The sequence below is a fragment of the Tasmannia lanceolata genome, unplaced genomic scaffold (genome assembly GCF_043159265.1).
Source record: "Tasmannia lanceolata isolate RefF3 unplaced genomic scaffold, GAP_Taslan_0.1 ptg000018l, whole genome shotgun sequence".
NCBI classification, from domain to species: domain Eukaryota; kingdom Viridiplantae; phylum Streptophyta; class Magnoliopsida; order Canellales; family Winteraceae; genus Tasmannia; species Tasmannia lanceolata.
The window spans coordinates 7714568-7738362 of NW_027518695.1; the positions used below are offsets into that span (position 1 = coordinate 7714568).

Consider the following 23795-nt stretch of genomic DNA (forward strand, 5'->3'; position numbering starts at 1 on the left):
AAGTGAGGATGACTTTAACCCCTTATTCACGCTTTATATATAGTATGAGGATTATAGCGAAGTAATATATTCACCCCCTTTTTTAACTTGGGACAGCTCCCTCTAATGTAAAAGAGCAGTCAGAATTCATAAATACACTAGAGGGGGCTGTCCCAAGTAAAAATGGGGGTGAATATATCACTTCCCTGTATTATAATTATCTCTGTTTATATTTGTCTGAGGACTGCTAGCAAAACAATATCAAATCATCAGATCATTTTAACTTGCGTCTTAATTTTCAGAATGGAATTCTGTTTTAGAAGTGTTTTCCTATTTGTTTTTATGCCTTGTTACCTTTGTTCTGTTTTTTTTTTTTTTTTTATAATTGAATTGCAACAAAGAGAATGCAAAATACTGAAGGACGAGCTACCCTTAGGCCCTGTTTGGATTGCAGGAATTTTCTGGAAATTTTGGAAAGGAAAAATTAAAAAGTTACTATTTTTTTGGGTAGTGATAAATCAACCCCCAAATATCTTAAATCGATCCCCTATGTATCTTCTCTCTCCTCCTGGTTAGAGAGAGAAGAAAAGATAACTGGAACCATTCCTATTTAGTTATTACTTAGTGGGACCTTCAATTTATGATAATATCCTTCTAATTCAATCATAATCTTATGATTTCTCTCTAAATCGTGGAAAAAAAAATCCATCAGAAATGTTTTTCTTGCAATCCAAACATAGTCTTAGATAAGCAAGAGTACACTTCAATCACAGATACAAAACAAGGCTTTGCTATAGGGGAAACATCGTTAGTAATTAAACCGCTCCGATCCGCATGGTCATTAGAAGCATTTGAGAGTTCTGCCTTCCTGGTCCCTAAAATCTCCCCTAGTCAAAATTTACTTTTATTACATTGCTTCGGGGAGAGGAGCATTCCTCTATTACTTCTGATTTCTTATTCCATGTAATAGTTCTCCAGTTGTTCATGGCAGTACTGTTAGGAATTACCCCAACAGCCATCTTAGATAGGGTTGATGGTGAGAAGCCAAGGGACGGAGACAAACAGAAGAAAGCAACGAAGCCAAGGGTCCGAAGGAGGGGAAATAGAAAGAGAGAATGATGAGATGGAACCAACAGAAGGCTGCAGGAAAGATTTAGATCGAGCCTTTATTAGTAAGCTTAAGTATTTTCCTTTATATGTTGTTTTAAGAGGGATGTTTGGTTCCACACTGATTAAAATTGTGTTTGGAGCTCTTCTCCTCTCAATATAAAAAGGGTTGGGTCTTCCTCTTTCATAACTGAATTATCCATACATGCAACTGTGGAAACTGAAAGCACTTCCTCCATGAGAAACATTCTCTCACTGATAGAAACATTCTTTCACTTCCGTATTTCCTCATTGAAAATCTTCTCCCGTGGACATAGGCATACTGCCGAGACGTAAATCCTGTCTACTTGCATGGTGTGATAGTGTTACTCGCATCATTTTTTTTTACGTTTGATACAAATCGTGGTTGATCCTTTTCGAGAAGGCATTTCTCAGTTTTCTACAAGAAGCAATCATGTGTTCTGAGATGGTTATCTTGAAAGATTCTTTCAATTGATGAGTCATTATGAGAAGTTGGGTTAGCTATAAACTCTGTTCTCAATCTCAATTCGACTGAAACCGAACATTTTTTTCAGACCTCTTTCTCTCATAACTCTCCTTACCTCCTCAATCGCAGCCCAATTACTGGTCTCCGCATGTATCATAGACAACAAAGTATAGTTTGCTGCATTTTCTGGTTCTGAATCAATAAGATGCTGAGCTAGCATCTCTGCAACCTCCAATCTACCATGGACTTTGCACGCAGAAACCAAAGAACTCCACATACTCGGGCTGGGTCTCACGGGCAGAGACCTAATGACCGCACAAGCTTCTTCGAGCTTGCCAGACCGTCCAAGAAGATCTACTAAGCATGCGTAATGCTCCTTGTTTGGGGCAATACCATACTCTTGAATCATATAATTAAAGAGCTTTCGTCCTTCATCAACAAGGCCGGCATGGTTGCAGGCTGATAAAACAGCAAGGAATGTAATCTGATCGGGTTTGATTCCAATCCCCTGCATCTCATGAAAGAGTTGCAAGGCAACAGAGCCGCAAACGTGAAGACCATAACACAAGATCATAGAACTCCATGACACTGTGTCTTTAGTGGGCATCTCTTCGAAGACCTGATGTGAAGCATCGAGACACCCACACTTCGAATACATGGCGATAAGAGAATTTCCAACAAACATGTCTGAATTCAAACCAGACTTTAAAATGTACCCATGGACTCCTTGTCCGTGATCCATAGACGATAGACCGATACAAGCTGTGATAATTGCCAATATAGTTACAGAGTTCGGTTTGATGCCCTCCATCTGCATTAGGTAAAAGAAATTAAAGGCTTTGGTACTCTCTCCATTACGAGAAAAACTTCGAATCATTGAACTCCATATGACAATATCTCTTTTCTCTACTCTTTCGAAAACAAGTAAAGTGGGCCTCGATGTTCCTTCACATTTGCAATACATATCCATCACAGCTCCATTGATATGAGAATCCGAACAAAACCCGTGTCTAAAGACGTAGCCATGAATCTCTTTACCATGTCTTAAAGCTCTCAACTCAGTGCAAGATGGTAAAACTGAAACTAAAGTTACGCGATTAGGTTTGATACCTTCAACTTGCATTTTTCGGAAAATTTCAAGTGACAAATCATAATTCTCATTCATCACACAGCCTGATATTATAGCAGTCCAAGAGACCTCATTTCTCTCAGGCATTCTTTCAAACACTCTCAAAGCTGTTGGTAAATCGTTACACCTCGAATACATGTCAATCAGAGCAGTGCAAAAATACACAGACTGACTAATATTTTCAATAGTAATAAAACGACCATGTATTTCTCTTCCTAGTCTAGAATCACCCATTCTGCCACATACAGATACTACACTAGCAATTAGCTCTGATTGGGGCTCAAAACCCAAATTGAGCATTTCCTTTAACATCTCTACTGATTCAAGAAAATACCCATTTCGGATATAACACATGATCATGGATTTCCATGTGATTTCATCTCTCAGAGGCATTTTATCGAACATTTGGTGGGCTGACTCTACAAGTGAAAATTTTGAATACATGGAAATAAGAGAATTAGCTGTTATGGGTTCAGACACGTGGCCGGTTTTGAGGAGGATGCAATGGAGTTGAAGGGAGAAATGGAGAGAGTGAGCTGAGGAGGATGCTTTGAGAAGTGAAGGGAAAAGGGAGCTGTTTATATGGATTTTAGAAGAGTGGAGTTCTTTGTAGAATTTAAGAGTGTCCTCAAACAAGCCCTTGAAAACCATTTCTTTGATTTTTCTGCTAATGGCTGAAAGGGTGGGGGATGTTGTTGTTGTTGTGAAGCTTCCAATAGAGCAATGCATTGCTAGATCAAGAGAATTCTGATCTAAGCTATGAAAAATTCATTTGTCTTTAAGATTCCACGAACCAATCAAATGAATTTCTCTCCTTGCAATACTCTTCTATATTTCTATTCCACTTTATATAGAAAAAAAATATATAATCCCTTCCGCTTAGATCAATTGATATTGGTGGAGGTAAATGAGTTAATTAAAAAAGATGGCCAGCAATATATGTAGTAAAAGGTCCACTGGGTCTAAATCTGAGTCGACTGGAGCGAGTTCCAACTCATTTTATCGAGTTTGTAAACATACCCAAGTGGATGAAATACCCAATTCATGTACAGAAAGATCCCCAAAACCAGTTTCAAAGATTCCAAAATACAAACAAAACTTCTTCACACCCATCTTTTAGCATTTCATATACCATGTATTAAGTTCCTAAGTACATGAATTAAGTTCCCCACCTAGGAATACTATAGGTAGCAAAATTACTAGATTTTGAATCTCGACGACATGACGGGACCCATGTCTCTGCTCGCCTTCCTGTCTTACGAACTGCTTTCACGACCGCCTTTGTGTCCACATAACCCAACACTGTTATCTTGTTCAGTACCCCATCTATCTCCACACATGTCACCCCTGTCAAGACTCAAGAAACTCATCACCTCTCCACTCTCTATGTATATTCACACATGCATATGTATCTCTTCTAGATATTCAAATATGAGTGGCAATACATCATAATTAACAGATAATATGTCATGGCTACTGATATTGGCAATAGCATATTTTGATAATCACAGTAACTCATCTTGTCATTTATTATTTAAAAAGTAGTCGAAAGTTATTACAGTTCCCAAAATCTCTCATAGGCCGATTAAAGAAGACAAGCTGAGTTTGTGCAGTTATTAAAATATAGTAGTGCCCATATCAGGAACCTATATCATTAGTCAAAATTTAAAAGTGTTCACACATGCATATGTATCTCTTCAAGATATCCAAATATGAGTTGCAATACATCATATTTAACAGATAATATGTCATGGCTACTCCCAAAATCTCTCATAGGCCAATTATAGAAGACAAGCTGAGTTTGTGCAATTATTAAAATATACTAGTGCCCATATCAGGAACCTATATCATCAGTCAAAATTTAAAAGTGAGTCAATTTTATTAGCACAAAAATAATAATACTAAGAAATCAATAAACCTGATGTATTTCAATTTGGCTTCTCTTTGGTTCCTGTACCGTCCTAGGGTTGGGTTTTTCTATGGCTAAAGGCCCGAGGTCACGAGCCTTACACAAGCCTTACAAGTTACCAAATAAAGGAGAAAAGACAAGCTAAATTTGTGCAGGTATTAAACTATAGTAGTGTCAATATCAGTAATAGTGAATCAATTTTATTAGCACATAAATAATAATACTAAGAAATTATTAAAAACTAATATGTTTCAATTAGGCTTCCATTTGATTCCAGTAGATCTTCTCTGTGGCTATATGCCCGTGGCCTCAAGATTACGAGCCTTGTGAGTTATCAAACTTCTCTACCCCAGGGTTGATTTATAAGATGAGTTTTTATATAATGCCCGACAGTGAGATTTACAAGGGCTAGGTGGTTACTATATGTTAGTAATATAGAGCTTTTATATGATGTGAGGCCTTACAACAATACGGTAGATGTACCACCCTTGATATTTCTACCCCCCATATGCCTTCCTTTCTTGATAATTTCATTTTAATAAAAGACAAACAAAAGTGACTGAAACTAGTCATATCTAGAAAAAGGAAAATAGAAAGGGTGGATATAGTAGAAAAGGGAGTGCAAATATCATTTCCAAATATAGATTAGAGTCACATTACAGGATTGGATCAATTTGTGATTACATACTTTGAAACTTGTATATATCAATTTAAACCATGAGCTTCTACATCATCTAACGTAATTCTTATATGTATCGTGAACTACTGGTTTCAATTCATACCTTTGAGCTTGCACAAGGCCTTACGAACTGATTTCTCACATGCTTTGCAATGCAGACGTACCTTCAGCTCAACCACCTGAAACATAATTCAAATGGAGATAAACATAAAATTCCTTCCTCTATATAATATGTGGGTCCCACATGAGAAGGACATGCGTCATGAGGTGACCCATACGGTCCTTGTCTCATGCGCAAGACAATCTATAAGATGAAAAATCAATGGTTTAGCTTTTCTTGGTGTAACCCTACTGTTTCTTGAGCGAATTTCTCATTAAAATCAAGGCAAAAAAAATTATCTGGAACTTATCCTATAAAAAAATCAGCAGGAGAAGTAACGATCAAGGGATTTACTAGGGACTATTGCAGAAAGGCATTTCACGGCCGGCTGTTGCATGAGAGAGCAGCCACATAGGCTCACTTTTCAGCAGATTTTGTCTTATTCATTGGATTCATCTGAGGGGCAGCTCTCTCGTGCAACAGCCAATCGCTAGCAAATCCTAACGGTTAGAGTAGAAAAAAAAAGAAGAAAAGTACTCAAAATTAAGATTATTTGATGTGAAAACCATGAATTTCCTTTTCTAGATAATAAGAGAAAAAACAAAGAGAGAGAGGAGGAGAACCTCCATGAGAATAGCCCAAGATGCTAAGTTCTGTTTCCAAGGGACTTATGGTATTTATAGGTGGAAATGACTAGATGAGTGATTTTAAAGCAAAGGGGAGTGAAATGATGCATTTTAATGAGAGCTTATCATCATTTCTCGCGTGCAGGCGACAGCCATAGTACACTACACAAAAAATTAGAAGAATTACTTTGAGAGTGAGTGGTTTTTAAGGTTATAATATCCATATGGTGGAGTCTTGTATCATTGCTATTGATAAGAGATGATAAGAAACCACTCTTGTGAGGATTCTCCTGATTCACCACTCCTCTGAGGGTTATCCGTATACACATCAACCACCCTTAACCCACAATAGTTGGAAAGGATAAGTATGTTATATTTAAGAGTAAGTCTGAACTGAAGGGGGCCCTTGTAAAAAAGAGGTGAAAGGCTCACCCATTGGCTGCACATCACCGTCATGTTTGACTTTTCAGCCGTTATTAATGCATGATGGTGATGTGTAGCCAATAGGGGAGCCCTTTTACCTCTTTTTTGCAAGTGCTCCCTTCAGTCTAGAATTCCTCTATATTTAATTATCTGTTGTAATTAATCTGTAAATTCCATTTGTAATCACCTTATTGGGTTTACTATATTATTAAATACAAAACACCACTGCCCACGATGGGTAAGGTTTTTCCTCAATCTTCAGCTATATGTTACATTCTAATGGCAAAAGAGTACACTATTCTCTTATCCCAGTTTTATATATGCCTTTACCTGTTTTTTGCCAATATTTTCCATTTTTTCTTGTTAACTTATGTTAATGATTAAAATTAGAGAATGACTAGGCCGATATTCACCATCAGAATCTAAGGATCAATTATACCCCCCACAAATCAAAACCGTTGATCTTGTAAAGCATGATGAGGCAACCCACATGGTTTTGATCCCTTGTCGAACATACATCCCATGGGTAGGGGTGTCAACGGATCCACTTCAGATCGGATCCACATATGTCACTGTCACGATCCATTCAAATTCCTTATCGGTCGGATCGGATTCGGATTGTTCTTCGGATCCTACTTTCCACGTCACGATCACGATCCATTTTAAATCGGACCATCCATCAGAGTGTCCTATTATGTCTTACTAAGCTTAGTACACAATTAATTTTGTTTTTAAAAAGAGTTAGAATGTCACTCCACCATAATGAAAAGCAGTGATCGACTTCAAAGAAGTGACTAAAAACAAGGAAAAATATGTATCCACTGTCCAGTATTCTAAGAAGATAATAGAAACCAAAAACTTAGCAGGAGTTTTCCGTGCTTACTGCTCGGATGCTGGGAAGGCAAGGTTGCTGCGATGGTGAGGGTGAGAGCAATGACTGGCGATGGCGAGGGTGAGAGCAATGACTAGGGACAAAACATGGAGTAGATGGGTTATGGTTACAGATAGGAAGATGAGATGTTCGTTCCACAAATGGGGAGGGGTTACTTACACGGGAAGGAATAGGAAATTTATTTCGAAAAGGAGATTTCATTCAATAAAGATGGAAACCGGTAACTACTAAAAGAATATGACTATTTTGATGAGAATACCCCCACTTAACATTGATGTTGTAATGATTTTGAGGGTATTACTGTAAGATGATTTCGGATTGTGACTGTCCCTAAGGACTTTCGCAGCATGCTTGGATCCGATCCAAAAATTTTCCGATCATATGATTGGGAATCCGAAATATGCCCATGGACCCTCTTGGTATGCTTATATCCCGTTCATTAAAGTTCGGATTCGGATGGTCCATCAGACCGTGGGGTGAGGCAATGAACCGAAAAAAAGAAAAATCAAAGGTTTGTTTTTTCTTAGAAAAACCCTAAACAAGGCTTAGTGTTACAAAGAACTAAGATAATCTAATCAAGGAATTCTCAGTGGCCATCCGCCTCACTTGTGGTTGCCGGTCAATCAATGGATCCGATGATGTACATGTGGCAAAAGTGGGCCAAACTGTCTATTAGGAAGGAACCCGACAACACTACTCTTGCACTAAAACGTTTTTCTCCCATCCCTCTCTTAAAGGCAAAACTAAAACCAAAGTTAAAGTCCTACTCTAATTAAAATAAGACTTCTAAACAAACTCAACAACAACTCTAACAAACCAACCTCCTAATCCAACTAGGATTCAACCAAAGTGAAAGACACAGGAAAAAAAGAAGAATTAATGTGGGAAAAAATGGAAGATGCCGGAAAAAATGAAAAATAAAAAAGAGTAGGAGGAAGAAGAAGAATGGAGATTTGGATTCGACTCGGTGAGATTTGGGTTCTAGTCAAACATGATTTAACCCAGTCAATCCCAAATTGGTAGAACCTAATTTGTCTCAGTCAAACCCAAATCTCCTCTTTCTTCTTTTCATTTTTGTCAGCGTCTTTCCTTTTTTGTTCATTTTCCTCCTCTTCTTCCTTTGGAAGGTGACGAGCAAGCAGATAGAGACGGTCAGAGAATAGCTCACATATTGGTGGGTCGTTGAAATGGTGAAAATGATGAAGACACAAGGTTACAACTCATTGAGGGATATTTTTGTTTTTTGTACGACAATATTTTGACGAGAAATGCCAAAATGTTGCCATTCCAAAGTGATTTCTTCAAGATTTCAAAATTTTCTTGTCCTTTCCCCTTTTTTGGTACATTCGGTGGCTGTTATAATCCTTTTTTTAGCGTTAGATACAGGATAGATATTAAGAAGTATTGAGTTAGGAAATGGTACCTGCACCTCCTGGTTTGAAAATTCCTACTTAAAATCTAGGGGTGCAACTTGGGTCTGGTTCAACCCAGAAAAAAGTAGGGTTGGGTCGGGTTTCTTTCGAGTTGGATTCGGGTTTGGTTTGAGTTTTACTAACCCGGGTTGAGTTTGGGTTCAGGTTGACAGCTTGGGCAACCCGACATGAATGAAACTCACCATTTTTTTATCATTATTTTAGTTCTTAGTTCGTACATTTAAAGCTTAAAACTCGGGTTGGAACTCAGATCGGGCTGGGTTTGACTTAAAAAAAAAAAAGGTTCGTCGGGTTGAGCCTCAACGGTTTGGATCTCGGATCAAGTCGGGTTCGGGTTGAGTAAATGGTTCCTCGGGTTGCCCTCAGCCCGATCCAACCCGAGCCGAGTCGCACCCTATTTAAGGCTAAAATTAGAGGTGTATACGGATCGAATTCGAAGCAGATATGGCTATATCCGAATTTGATTACATTATACACTATCCGGATTCGGATTCAGATTTGAATTTGATGGATATTTAATATCTCTTACCAAATTCGATTCCGGCGGATATTGTTCGAATTCGGATATTATCCGTATCCATTTATCCGGTAAATTCGAACATTTTATTACAAGACTTTATCTTTCTTCTCCTTCTTACTCTTCGAATGAATTTTCCAAACCCTAAAACCAGACGACTACCTTCTCTTCTGAAAATTAAATCTCAAACCCTAAAATATATGAGATCCTCTTCTTCCTTTTAAAACAAACGCAGAGAGAGGCGGTGGGGATGGATGATGGTGTTAGTAGTGGTCTTTTGGTTTTTTTTTTTTTGTATATGATGGAATGGGTTTGGGCTATTTTGAACAGGGGAAGTGAGAATGCTGATGGTGGAAGATAAAGAGAAATGTGGATTGGGTTAGAGATGGAGGTGACTGGTGGCGATGGAGGTGGCCATGAGAAGGTGGAGAGGGGCGGTGGTGGATTTTGGTGGAGGTTGGGGGCACCAAGGAATGCCGGATATGGTGTCTCGGCCTCCTCATTTTTCCTCTCTCTTGCTTCTCCTTGCAAACCTTAGAAGTCCCCTATTTTAATTGTATTTTGGGTTTTTATATAACCATAAGTTGGAAAATTGATCTGAGCGGTCTATTTACCATCAATGACCTAGATGGATTTTTTGCTTTATAATTCTCTAGAAGCTATGCCATATTCTTTCAATCGCCTTCATCCATTTATCTCTTTCATCCTACAACCCACATTTGTTGCTTCATAAAGAAGCCATGTCAAACTCCAAGAATGCCCTTAAAATGAGCGATTTCTCCATTTCTCACGCAAAACATTTTTTGCTTTTGTTTCTTTTCTAAAAATAAAATTCACTTTTCTTTTAGAAACAAAAGATAATGTGTCATTACTAAAAATAAATATTAATGATATTATTAATAATAAATAAAAAGGATGTACTTCTCGGATTCGGATGTTAAACGGACGGATGTACCATTTACCAGATTCGCATCCGTTAAGAGCAGAATATCTCATAAACGGATTCGGATAATATCCGCTTAAAACGGATTCATATAATATTCGCTTTAAACGGATTCGGATGCGGACGGTAATCGAATTTTCGAATATCCATTTACACCCCTAGCTAAAATCCCCCCTCCCACCATCTTTACAATTGGCCTTATGAAAATTAAATTGAATATTCTTTTCAAGGCGGTCAAACATGGCCTAAGGAGCGGAACTCATTTTTCATTATTCTTTGTCCAAAATAAAAGAAATTTCCTTATTTTCAAGGAAAATTTCAAACCCATGAGACCATGGAATTTTATTTTTCCATACACTCGATCCACGCACAAAACTTCATCGTTTCCAAACTATTTTCCATAAACTTGGAAATCTTGCTTGCGAGTATTTGAAGAACTACTCGTCAGTTTTAAATCTGCCCACAGCTCTTAAGAACGCGAAGTTGTCGAAAACCCTAGATTTTGCTTAATCTTTATTAAGGTATTTCGATCTCTGATTCTTTTGATCTTCCAGATTCTTAAAAATTCAACTCGAAGTTGAAGTTTTCAAATTACATGCATTTCTTAAGGCGTTTCGATCTCGATGTCTTTCATTTTCCAGTTTCCAGAAATTAGGTTTTTAGTCTAGAGCTTAAACTCACATGTTTGAGTTGATATTTTCGCAGTGTATTTCTATCTCCATTATTTTCGTAGTCTAGTTTCTGGCAATTAGGTTTTTAAACTTGGGTTGAAGTTTTTGGATTTCTTCTCTTTCATAGAACGAAGAAATATTTTACTTTTCTACTACTAGATGTTAGGTTTATAATGTTTCCACATCTTTCTTTTCAAAAGGAAAATCCACGTTGCAATAGATACTGATTCAATTGAGTTAATCTTAATTATTTGATGGCTTTAGTTGGTTGTTTCATGGATTGTTTTTTGTAACTTGCATATTAAGGTTACTGTTAATTTTTTTATTTATAGCTGTAAATTTCATAATTTTATTTAGAAATGTTATGTTCATATGAGAAAATAGCAGGTGGAGATCAGCCCTTCAATGACTTTTGCTCTCCTAAATGACCTATCAGATCCTAGAGTTCCTTTCTTGTCCAAATTCCAAATTATGGCAAAAAATGAAATGAATACCCCTAGACAATGACTGTCTGGGTTAGAGACCAATAATCAATAACACTTGTTCCAATGTCTTGACAAGTGCAGAAGGCACCACATTCATGCTGTGGAAAATTGCAGAAGATGGTAAGAGGTTCCTCAACCAAGCTACATAACGTACTCTGATAGAGAAAAGGAAGGCTGTATTTCTTAGTCGCGCATCTGTGATGAGTTGGTTCCTATTCTAGATGTTATCCATGTGAAACTAGTTCTATATGTATTAGCTATAACTTTCCTCATAGGTTTAGAAAGGGGAAATAGACAATGCCACCACATGACCATAAAGCTGACCGAATTTAGAAGATGCCTCTGCTCCAAAATCCACTCAACGAAGATGATACATTGGGAGTGGGTATAAATTTCCTAATCAAAGTAATACCGATACTATTTATACCAAAAAAACTCCGCGCTTTAGTTTATGCATGAGAGGCAGTGATATTATTTATCTTCTCATGTAGTTACAATATTGTTGACGAGGATTGGTTAATTTAAATTCTGGAATATCAGTATTTTTACCGCTGACTGTGTGATGTTTGCAGGTTTATCTTTATAGTCACATGATCACTTCGGATGCTTATATAATTTGCAAAAGATTCTTGGAATGTGTTCATGGGGGATCCTTTCTTGCAAATAGACAAGATTCCTATCTCATCAGAACAATCAAATTGGATTGAGTATGCATTTTCCTTTTTGTGTGATTCTGTTGGTTTCTGCCTTGGAAGAAATTCTGGCTGGTGGTAATTCCTCTTACATTCTTAAACGATTTTTCTTCAGAGCACAAGATTCACTGAAGAGAAATATAGTTCTAGAAGATGATTTTGTATGGACTATGCCTGCAAATGGTTCTGGCACGGAGGAGAGCTTCAAAGGAGAAAAACTACGATTTATTGGCGGGGTTGATTTAAGCTTCTCAAAGGATGACCCTTCTATAGCATGTGGATCACTTGTAGTTGTGAATCTTGATAGTCTGAATGTTGTCTATGATGATTTCACTGTTGTCCAACTTCATATTCCATATATTCCTGGCTTCCTTGCTTTTCGAGAGGTTTGAGCTTCTAACTTCCTTCTAAAATGGCTTTTGTTTATCCTTATTTCTCCTTTTTGTTCGAACACATGCTATCTATGTTGGAAAAGCATTAGCTTGCCCTTATTCTCGAATTCTTATGCATTTTAACAAGTCATCTGTCAGGAAAAGAACTATAAAACTTTTGCGGTAACTATAACCATGGTAAATGAAATTTTACTAAGTTCTGCAGTTCATTGCACTGTCACCATTTCTGCATGCATGCTAAACACTCACAACACTGGCCAAAGTGCTGCATGGATCAGAATCCCTCTGCACATATTCTGAAAGTTGAATCTAAGTACAGTTTGGTTTCTCAAAAATCAATTGAAAAGCAGTTGTGACTTGGGGAAACAACTCAAATTGCAGTTGGGATTTTGTAACAGGTCACCCGTTTCTCCAATTCGTGAATGTGTCCATCTCCATTGCAAATCCATGTGATTGTCTAGTATAATGGACTTCAGAAAGTCCCTTAGAGTAAATGTTTTCATATTTAAATTCCATGATGTCGTCCCTCTTTATTCGGAGGCCAAATAGAAATTATTGCATGGTTATGTTTTCTTACTAACTCTTACTTCTATTGAGTAGTATCGTAGGTACAAGTAACAATTTTCATATTTCTTGAACAGTGTTAAAAATAATTTGAGACTTGCTGTCTTTGATGAATGCAACTGTACTCATTATTTCAGGCTCCGGTTCTTTTAGAGCTGTTGGAGAAGATGAAGCAAGATAGTCATCCTTTCTTTCCCCAGGTTATCTTTGTGTTTCCTAGAATGTACTGGTTTCATCTGTCCTTTCAACTAAGGAACAGTGGAGATCTGTGAATGCCCTTTGAGTTTATTAATGAAAAAAAGAATGAGTAAATGTAGTTATATTCCAAAGTTTCTGGGATTTCCTCTTTAATTAAAGTGAACTTCTTTTCTTAATAATTATTCGCGCTAATTCAACATAGTCGTCTTTGTCAAAGAAGTGGATGCATTTTTAATTTATCATGAAGTGCTGCATAAAATCCATTTCATTGTTTCTATTTTTTAGGTAGTAGATTTTACCAAATCGTCATATGCCTAAAGTATGGATGTTGTATGATGTCAACAGCTATTGATGGTTGATGGCAACGGATTACTCCATCCTCGAGGCAAGCTTCTTGCTACAAATCTTCTTCTTCACATATTATTTGTAGCACATGTTATTGTCACATTAGATTTGGGTTAGATGATCGGTCTTTCGAGAAAAAAATGCCATATTTATGCCTTGTGCTTAGGAAATGACTAAATTATTACTTGTTCTCTGTAACTTGTTTATTGGAATAAAAAATTGATCATACTTTAAATACACTGGATTCCAAAACTATCTGATGGGACTACAGTGTTATTCTTCTTCACCATAAATCTGCATGATCTATACTTACCTTGATTTTGATTTTTGTCTCGTGAAAGATTTTGAATATGATTTATCATTTGGCAATTCCATCTTGACTTGAGTGAAGAATTCCTTTTATAGGCCATACACAATTGGCTAGGAGCAAGCCCCAAAACTATTCCCTCTAGTTATTTTCTTGCTGATTTTTATCACTATATTTCACCAGAACTTGGTGTCATAATCTTGTCAATTGAACACAGACTTGTTGTTATAAACATTGAACATAATGAAATCTCTCAAAGATTTGACGGTTTTTTCTTGATGGGGCTGAAGCTAGCTCAAACAAGACTGTCACTTAGAGATTAACTAGGAGTCAGGCATTAGGTCTCAAAATTTGGTAATTAATTTCAATTGCATTATGAGTATCTGTAGATTGTATTGATGATTTTAACTCTTGTGATGATAAAGTCAATGTTTCTACTGCTTTGGTCACTTCAACAACCCGTACAGTGTATTTACTCCATAATGGGAAGTGCTAACACACTATTTTGTGTAGGTTTTGGTTTAGCGTGTCATCTTGGCATTATGGCTAATCTTCCTACCATTGGGATTGGGAAAAATGTGAGTGATAAACTTATTATTTTTTCCCTCTCGTGATTTGAATGCCTTTTCTCTTTTTGTTGACCCAAGTTATGGCCTATGATTGCTTTGTTATTCAAATGTGTGTGCTTTTTTCATTTTCTAAAGGTGAAACTTGTTGAAACGAAAATATTAATGCAGACCTTTGGGCATTTGGATGTACTTAATCATATGTTTTGATATAGTAACATTGAGCCAGTATTGTCATTTTAATAACCTTTAGCTTTGAGCTAAATTTTTTAATATCCAGTGATCTGCGAAGACATGGAATTATTCTCCCCTATTTTTTATCCCTCTCACGAGCTTTTTGCTTCTTCTCTCGAATTTCTACTCGCATGATGCTTTCCTAACTGGCAGTGGGCTACTTATAGCCGTCAAACTGACCTGTTCGCACCATTGACCTGCTTTTGCCTGATTTGCAAAAGATATGGTCGACTTGAGAAACCCACATGCATGATGCCTTTTCTGGCTTCCAGCGTGTCCCCTACTGCATGATAGATTCACCTTTGGCACCGTTTTGATCAGGTAAGAGATTTGGGAAGATCTTGCTTGTCCGCAAAGATGGTTGGCATGGAGCCTAAAGCGCTTTCACCGGATCAAAGACAGTTCCATCACGAAACTCTCTCCCCCCCCTCATTTCCCTTCATATGTGCGACTTCTTCTTTCCCGCGGTTGCTCTGTTCTCTGAAAAAGATGAAACCCATTTGTGATCAGCATATTAACTAACTTGCTACAATGGCACCCCTTTTTGGTTACTGTCATGTTTGATAGCGGTGCTGGACATACCCATTGGGCTTGTCAACACAAACATTAGGACATAACCTTAGTTTAATTTTGTTGTCTTAATATAATCCTATTGTTTAAATATTATCAAATAACTGTATAATTTCTCAGCTTGCCATGTCATGCTTGCTAGACTTGTCGTGTTGACATAGGAGCCAAAAATGATATTGGCATTCTATCAAGAAGCTATAAGTACATTCTTTACACAATGAAAGAACATCCATACAGACAAAATTTGAAAGAAAAAATTTACATGTGAAATGAAGGTTTGAGGGACAAAAAGACGCTTTAGAGAGAGGTGGTGTTTTACAATGGAAGAGAAAAGGTAAAGGAAAAGGGCTTGTGCCCATGTTTGGACTCTGGATACACGTGTCTAACAAAATCATGTGGTCGTAAAAATTTGTTAATATTTGTTATGATTAGAGTTACCGTGATGAAAGAACTCTTCATTCATTTTTTTAGAAACATTTTCACTTGAAGTTTCATACCCATTTAGAGTTTAATCATGTCACTTGTTTGTTTTTTGAATGGTGAATCGTTTTATTAATAAGGAGCAGTGACCGAGATGGTCAAATACAGAAATGAAAACAATGAGAAAGAGAAAAACAGAGAGAAGGAGAGATTCGAAGAGAAACAAAAGAACAGCTGTCTTTTTTTTTTGAATGGCAACAAAAGAACAGTTGTCAAGGGGGTAAGAAATAAAAAATTGCTAAAATATCCCTCTCTACACCCTGCCTAGCTAGTCGATCGGCATCAGAGTTGGCCGAGCTGATTCATAACTGATGCCCCCTCCACTCGATCAAAGATCATGCCACTTGTTTAATCATGTCACTTGTTTCTGTTGTGGAATTGATGTTTTGCTCATTGTTGGCATCTTTTTTTCTTTATATTATTGTCACTAGTCACTACCTGATTCTGACTCAATTGTTGTCAGTTGCACCACGTGGATGGTCTTACCCAGTCTGGGGTGAAACAACTTATAGAAGCAAAAGAAAATTGTGCCAAAGACCACATCACTTTAACTGGGAATTCCGGGCATGTATGGGGTGCGGTAAGAGAAATTGACATTTTGGTAATTTTCTTCTCGTCATTTTTTGATTTTATTTTTTATGTGTTCCTTTTCATGTGATTCCAAATGGTAGTTTTCATCACAGGATTGAATTTATTTGTATCCTATACATGGTATATTGAAATGACCCTTTTCTGTTACTACAAAATGCCTATACTCCTGGTATTCAGAAAATGGGAAATCATACAGCCCGATATGCAAATAGTCAAATTGCTTGGGAAGGGTTTGTTTCAATTTCCAAGTTTGACTCTACCCACTCAATTGAAACAGTTGACCTATTTATAAAAATTGGCTGTTTTTCAAATTGGAGTTTCACTTGGTACTTGGGCCTAGCCAACCAAGCTACATTAATTGAGTTCTACGTTAGTTAGTAAATGTTTGAACAGTCTAATAGTAGGGCTTAAATGTGTCCTTTCAGTTAGTTGCATGGATTATTGTTGAATATTGATGGACTTAATTTGGCATTTGAGATGAGATACCCTTGATTGTGTGAAGTGCCTTTCTTACATAACGCCATAACGGTGATCATGATGGCCTTGCTTACATAAAGGTGATGATGATGAGATCAAATTTTGGATGAGATTGAAAAGATTATTATAGCGTTGCATGTCATTATGGGGCATCTGAGATGCCCTGGTCGGTGTCTGGGATGATGGAGCATCATTTGCACAATCTAGTATATTCAATTAATTGCCGTGTACAAGAGTGCCGTTGGCGACTCTGGTTTCGGGTTAATCTCAATAGTCTGATAGCGTATGTCAGGTAGTTACAAGTGAGATAGATGTGTAACTAACCTCTAAAACTAAGCATAGTATGGAAGTGGGATAATTGCCATCCCTGCCCCGTAGCTTTGGCTACTGAACTTATGAACAGAGGACAGAGCCTTAAGCCGCAGAGAGAACTCTTTGTTCCGTCTTTCGGGTTGCTTGCTTCTCGCTTTGAGATCCGCTTCCGACTTCGCTTAACTTGAACTTTCCAAAGCCAGAAGCGGATCTCAAACTCAAGCTAGAAGCCGAAAGCCCTTGGTCCTCCTTCCAGTCGCCTTCATCATCGGCTTTAAGGGGTGGTGGGGAATCGGGTACTGGCAATCCTAGAGGAGATTCGAGAGAAGTAGGAGAGGAGAGGGTAGGGGGTCACCAGAAGTTCATCTTCGACGTCCTAATCCTAAATTATGGTACACAGGAATCGCTTGTGGTTCGTAGATACCCTAAATTGTGTTTGGCATCTGCACAGCAACGATATTGAATTCAAATTTGAATAGTGTCAGACGTCTTAGACACCGACATAGGGTGTCAAAGACAGTGACATGTAAAATTGCATACTGCATAAATAGAAATACATTAGAGTCGTAATGTTACTTTATATTCCCTTTTCAAAAAGAGGAAAGTGTTTCTAGTCCGGCCGACTAGATACATTAGAGGCCTATCAAATGAATGCTTTAGATCACCACAAAATATGTGGGACCCATGTGTTTTTGGGTGGCGGACTAGAGAATGATCTCTAGTCGGCCGGACTAGAAACACTTTCCTCTTTCAAAAAATAACATTAGGATAAAATTTTGAGGCTATTCTTGTTACATCTTCCGTCAGCAGGAAATGGAATTCATTCAATTTCCTTCTATTTTCATTTTAAGAGTCTTGATTTAATTGGTAAAGGAGGATTGAAGCCATATCTTCTGCAGGCAATGCGGTCGACTGAAGGTTCTTCCAAACCAATATTTATATCAACCGGCCATCGCATATCACTTGATACATGTATCAAAGTTGTTAAAATGTGCTGCAAATACCGTGTGCCAGAGCCAATTCGACAGGTACAGTTTGTTGTGTTATTGCACCATGAGTTTTGTCGGACTTGCTTGCATCAGATATGTGAAACAACCAAAGCTTAAGCTGTTGGAGAAGGCATTATTTAATCTTTTATGCTTTAACACTCCCCCAGTCCCCCTCATGTGTGGCCCCTCTTTTTAGGGTTGGCCTACACGTGGCACATGTGGCCCATCTTTTGTGTTGGCCATAAGATGTGGATTTTTAATGTCAAGAAGTTTTGAAGCCAGGACCTTGACTCTGTTACCATGTGAAACAAGCAATTACTCCAAAACCTTAAGCTGTTGGAGAAGGTGTAATTTAATCTTTTATACTTTAACAAGATACTGTGAAGTTAATATCATAGTCTTTGTCCTGACTCTAGGCGAAGATAATATCATAGTTTTTGTCCTAGCTTTATATTCGGAGGCTCTTCTTTACTCCTTGTATATGTTGTCCGGGGTCCAAAGTAGTTCCATTAAGAATGTGGCCGTTATGTCCAGCCAAAAAATGTTCTTTATAAGTTATAACGTCATTCTTTAATTAAATATTCTGCTTACATACGAAACAACTGTAGGATTCAGTCCGAAAATTATAGCATAATTTTTTTATTTCTTTTGGTACTTACTTTAGTATGATGCATTTTTTATATGTTTGAATGGCAACATCATTGGGCTCCTCAATAATTTTTTTTAGTGAGTGCAATGGTTAGTTAATTTTGTTGAAATTTAGATTTATTTGCCATCTCAAAGTGGAAAAGAATGTGTTATGCAATTTTTGCTGTTGTTTAAAATTTCCGAATGGGTTTTGTGGGTTGCTTCATATTGTGGGTTGCTTCATACTAAACAGCAAAAATATTGATCATGTGCATTTATCACTACATATTGTGGTTATGGTAATTATCAGTAATTATTGATTTTTTTCCTCTCTCATCCTTTTTTGTTTTGGATGGTAAAAAGAATTTAATAAGCAAGAAAAGGAAAAGAAATTACATAAGAGGAAGAGACTGCATCGCATACAAAGAATCTCTTTACTTCAGCTTTAGCTAGGGAGTCAGTAATACTTTTTTGCACATCTAGGAACGTGAGGAGAAAGGAAAAACATAAGCGATACAAATCTCTTTAGGGGCAGTGATCGCCTCACATACAATGAATCTGTACCTGTTTCAGCTTTAGGTACGGAGTCCGCAATACCATTTTGTACATCTTGGAATGTGATGAGACAGGAAAAACATATCTTGTACAAATCTCTTTTACCTCGTCAATAATTCCTGCTAATCTCCAAAGACCTGGAAAATTACTTGACCCACAAGATGAACTTTGATGTATCCTCCTCCACCAAGCTCACTTACGAAGGCCTTACGCCCTAAGAGCGCACACTTCTGCTTCATTTGAATCATTCACCCCAACTCGGGTTCCCAGCTCAGCTGCTTTTACTGCTCCAAAAGTTAGTGGAAAATGGAATTTCATAATCCTGGCTTGTACTCACGGTCACATTTTGCCTCCACCCCTTCTCTCCTTCCAACACAATCGATTCTGATTTCCCTAGCACGCTTTCTGGAATCTTTAGACATAAATCCTTGTTACCATCTAAAAGTACACTTCTTCTTTTTTTTCTTTTTTCTTTTTTGTCTCAAACAGTGATTTATCCTCCATGTTTTAGTAATTCTACTGAATTTGTTAAATTTTATATTTTCTTGAATATTCAAATTTAAAAAATAAAGAACCATTAAAAAAAATAAAGAAAACAAGCATATCGTAATTACTAATTTAAAGTAAATTCAAGAGTAATGTTACTAATGTTTGTAATGCACGTCTCTTATACATTATATTCAAACAATATTTTAATATATGGTTTTGGACATGCTTAAGGAGGATTCATATTATTTATATGAAATTATAAAATTGAAATCTTTATCAACAAAAGGAGGATTCATATCATGTTCACAGTTATCAACTTTAAAATTACAATTTTCTTGTCTGATAGCCAGCTATATGGGAGGGATATGAACTTTTTCTCTGTGATCTTCTCTTTCTGTAATGCAGGCTGATATAAGATCAAGAAGCTACCTCCAAAAGCATGCTGGAGCCATAAAAAAAGTGCATATGCAATAAACTGGTCGGTCCATCTCTCTTAATTTGTTGTTTCCTTTCTTCCCAGTGTAACCTACAGTTAAAGATGGTAAAATATCATGCTTTCAATCAGAAATTATGTTGAATTCTATTCACAAACTGATGGTAAGAAACTCTCACAACTTGGCTGAGTCAACTATCTGGATGGGCTCAAATAACAAGTTAATCTCCAATTTTCCGAAAAAAAACTCGGTGAGGGTGATGAGTGATTCATCTGGTCTTTTTATTATAAACAGCCAATCACAGGAATTTTATTGAATCGGCAGATTCAAACTCAAATCCAAGATAAGTTTCAAAGGTCTGAGTTCCTGAGCATTGGGAGTTCTATTTTTCCTCCTAGCAATAGAGGATAATCCGCACTGAATTCATGATTAGAATCAATCCTAACGGCGTCCCACCTGTGGGGTTGAGTGAATAATCTAGACCGTTGGTCGAGTGGACCATCATGAGCTGACCTATTATGTCTTTGTTCCACTTCAAATGGGATCAACGGATTAGATCACACCTGTGTCCCTCTCTGTTTTCGGATGATCCTAACCATTCAAATCGTACAATACAGTAACATGGTTATTGTACTGGTCAAAAAAATGTTATGATGTAAATCTTCTAAACAGAGGGTTAGGATTGTCCGATAGAGATGATTTTTGGCTTATGGCCAATCAGTTAAAGATCCGAACAACTGAATGGTTTAGATGATCAGACATATATATCTTGTATTTTTGCCATTTGATTGGGGGTGAACATAATTCCTCAACATATAAAATCTCGTTTAGGCTTAATCTTTACTTACGTGGTGCCCGTTTGGCGTAGTCCAATAGATCAACGGTTCTGATTAGAGCACAAATACTCCTTGTGGGACCCCATTTAATTTGTCAATCCGTATGTAGATGCCTTCAATCCACATGCCTTATTCTACTTGCACGGGGGAAACATGGGAGGAAAGAGAGCGTCTCATGAGGTCGCAGGTTCGATTCCCCACTTACGTAACAAAAATCAAAAGAGAAGCGCCTCAAGATAGTCCCACATCGGATTCTCTAATGATGTTTTAGCATTTTATATAGTGCAACCTAAGGCAATATGTTGTCTCTTCGGAGACATCCGATAAAATTGGAACGATACAGAGAAGATTAGCATGGCCCCTGCGCAAAGATGACACGCACAAATCGAGAAATGGTCCAAATTTTTTTGACCTTTTTGCCCCTTGCGCTTTCTTACGAAATTATTATTGCCCTGTGTGTTGCTTTCTTACGAAATTATTATTGCCCTGTGTGTTTCGTAGCCCTCCAATCTATAGAGTTTCCATAATGTGATTGGAGGGTTGGGATCACCCTATACAAATGATTTTTTCGGCACAACCTGTTTACGTTATGGCCCATCAAATGTATGGTCTGGATCATCCTACGGTGCATCTATCATTCCTCTGAAATTTTAAGAACAGTAATCAATTTTGAACTCAAAATCAAGTTTCAGAATCTAAAATAAACGGGGCATTAATTCCGAGTCTTTAATCAATCTTCGACACAAAATCAACTCTCAATCCTGGTCAAGATGGGGCAAATGATAATGTGTCCATGTGGCATGTGTGAAAAGCCTAAAAAAAACTTTTGCTGCCATTAATCTATTTTCCATGGGATGTTTGCTTATCCAGTGAGAGACAAGGGGGAAGAGAGATTGAGCAAGTGGAAGGTGAGAAAAAATCACTCAAAATACAATTTGCTTTTCACTACTTGTTAGCCGCTTCTAATCCTCGCCTCATTCATGCCCTCTCAATTCTCTCCTCCCACACTAATCCTCTCCTCATTCATGCCCTCTCATTTCTCTCCTCCCACCCTCTTTATGCCTCTATCACCACTTGATAAACTAATATTTTATGGGAAAATTTTTCACAATCAATGCAGCAAGGGAGGCAGAATAGATAGCGTAAATAATAAAGGGAGCCATTCAATAACCGTCATAGCAAATAGGATAATTTGATCACCGTCAAAGTCGAGTATCTCCCAACGAAACTAGAAAATGCTCACAAATTCTCAACGAACTCAAAAGCCTAAAAGGCAAACTTCCATTCAATAATCAAAGAAGTCCGTTACAATGGTATGATAATATCTATTTATAAGAAGATGAATGATAGAATGAAGGGAGGCTTCAAGGGCGCCCTTATTGGTTGATTTCTTCAAAGTCAACACCCTTCCACCTTTTTAGACACCGTTCACTTTTCTCGAGGCTACACTTTGCAGAAATTAAACAATAGAGGTGCCCCTGAAGCTGCCCTTCATTCTATTATTTCTCTTATAAGAATAGGAAACCCTCAATACCCAAGCAACCAATCTCAAACGCCCATCTAAAATAGCATAAAAAAAACCTAAAAACTCATACTAAAATAATCCTAAAATAGAATCCCGTAATAAACATGTACCACATCCTAAAGCACTCATATCTTCAACAAATCAAGTCAATCTTAGGCTCGTTAGATAGGTAATTGAAAAACCTTTATAATTATATCAAAATCAAATCAAACATACTAGTTTTGATGCATGGAAATATGGCTGCAAATGAATTGATGAATATAGAAGTTGAAAGTAAGAAATCTCTTCCACGCGAAAGGGGCGGGGGATTCCCCGGTCTAGGCGGGGCGGGGATTTTAAAATTTTCCCGAGGCGGGGGCGGGGGCGGGGAGGACCTTGGCCCTGCCCCCGATCCGCCCCACCCCGATTCAATACTAGTACCTTGCATTATAAAAAATAACTTATTTAAAATTTGAAATTTCAAATCTACCTTCATGGGTATAAGGGAAATGATATCAACACACATACTTAATATTTTCAAACTTATATTGTCTTTTAGTAGTTAAGGATCTATCGAATGATCATTTCATTTCCCAAAGGCTCTCATGAGCCAATTAATGAAGAAAAGATAACTGTGGTTGTGCAAATATCATTTTCCATAAAAATGTGCTTGTGATTTAAGTTCGTCTAATATTCTATATGTAAGCAGTTCTCACATTTCTTATTTCATTGGATGGGGATCGTACGGGATTTTTTTCCCCTAGCGGGTGCGGGGCGGGGCATGGATGGGGATTAGATTTTCCCCCAGGGGCGAGGAGGGGAACATGGAATGCAACATCCTGCCCGGTCCCACCCCGTTGCCAGCTCTATGTATTTTCCAGCATTTTCAATACATTTTATGCACTCTGCCTATTCTCTGCAATTTCGATAAAGTTACTGTTATTTGACTGGTTTTAATCAGAATTGTCATCTATTCACTTTTCCTTCACCAATCTAAAGTGGTTTTCATCTCAATTGACCAATTGAAGGTAAAACCACACTACATCTACGTAAAATTTGACATCACAACCATTTCAAGTAAAAACCCAACAAATGAATGATTTCTAATTTTCTATGATCAAAGCATGTGGGCCCACTGCATTTAAAAAAAAAAAAAAAACTTCAATCACGTAGGACCGTTCATCTTTCCATTTGAGCGGGTCCCACCTAAAGGCAACAAGATCAACAGTGGCGCTCATTCGGTCACCACAATA

At 37.5% G+C, this 23795-nt stretch overlaps 2 protein-coding genes and 1 non-coding gene across 5 annotated transcripts; 2 read left to right on the top strand and 1 right to left on the bottom strand.

Annotated features, from left to right (window-relative positions):
• Positions 1-684: 684 nt before the first annotated feature.
• On the bottom strand, positions 685-6092 carry LOC143850735 (PPR superfamily protein). Its single transcript, XM_077359970.1, has 3 exons — positions 6014-6092; positions 5394-5469; positions 685-4049 (listed from the first exon to the last, which is right to left on the bottom strand). The coding sequence occupies exon 3, from the start codon at positions 3429-3431 to the stop codon at positions 1605-1607; it is 1827 nt and encodes a 608-aa protein (XP_077216085.1). The 5' UTR covers positions 3432-4049; positions 5394-5469; positions 6014-6092; the 3' UTR covers positions 685-1604.
• Positions 6093-10433: 4341 nt separating this feature from the next.
• Positions 10434-20396, top strand: LOC143851445 (endonuclease V family protein). 3 transcript variants are annotated; one of them, XM_077360885.1, is made up of 9 exons: positions 10437-10745; positions 11953-12087; positions 12188-12458; positions 13166-13228; positions 13572-13611; positions 14392-14456; positions 16192-16329; positions 18008-18136; positions 20174-20396. In XM_077360885.1, the coding sequence occupies exons 2-9, from the start codon at positions 12023-12025 to the stop codon at positions 20240-20242; spliced, it is 840 nt and encodes a 279-aa protein (XP_077217000.1). In that variant the 5' UTR covers positions 10437-10745; positions 11953-12022; the 3' UTR covers positions 20243-20396. The 3 variants fall into 3 exon arrangements, with proteins under 3 accessions (XP_077217002.1, XP_077217000.1, XP_077217001.1); XM_077360886.1 differs by having other exon boundaries at positions 10439-10745; positions 16192-16308; XM_077360887.1 differs by lacking the exon at positions 13166-13228 and having other exon boundaries at positions 10434-10745.
• A 946-nt stretch (positions 20397-21342) lies between these two features.
• LOC143852139 (U6 spliceosomal RNA) lies at positions 21343-21445 on the top strand. The gene has a single exon (XR_013236709.1). It is a non-coding gene; the product is annotated as a U6 spliceosomal RNA (small nuclear RNA).
• Positions 21446-23795: the final 2350 nt, after the last annotated feature.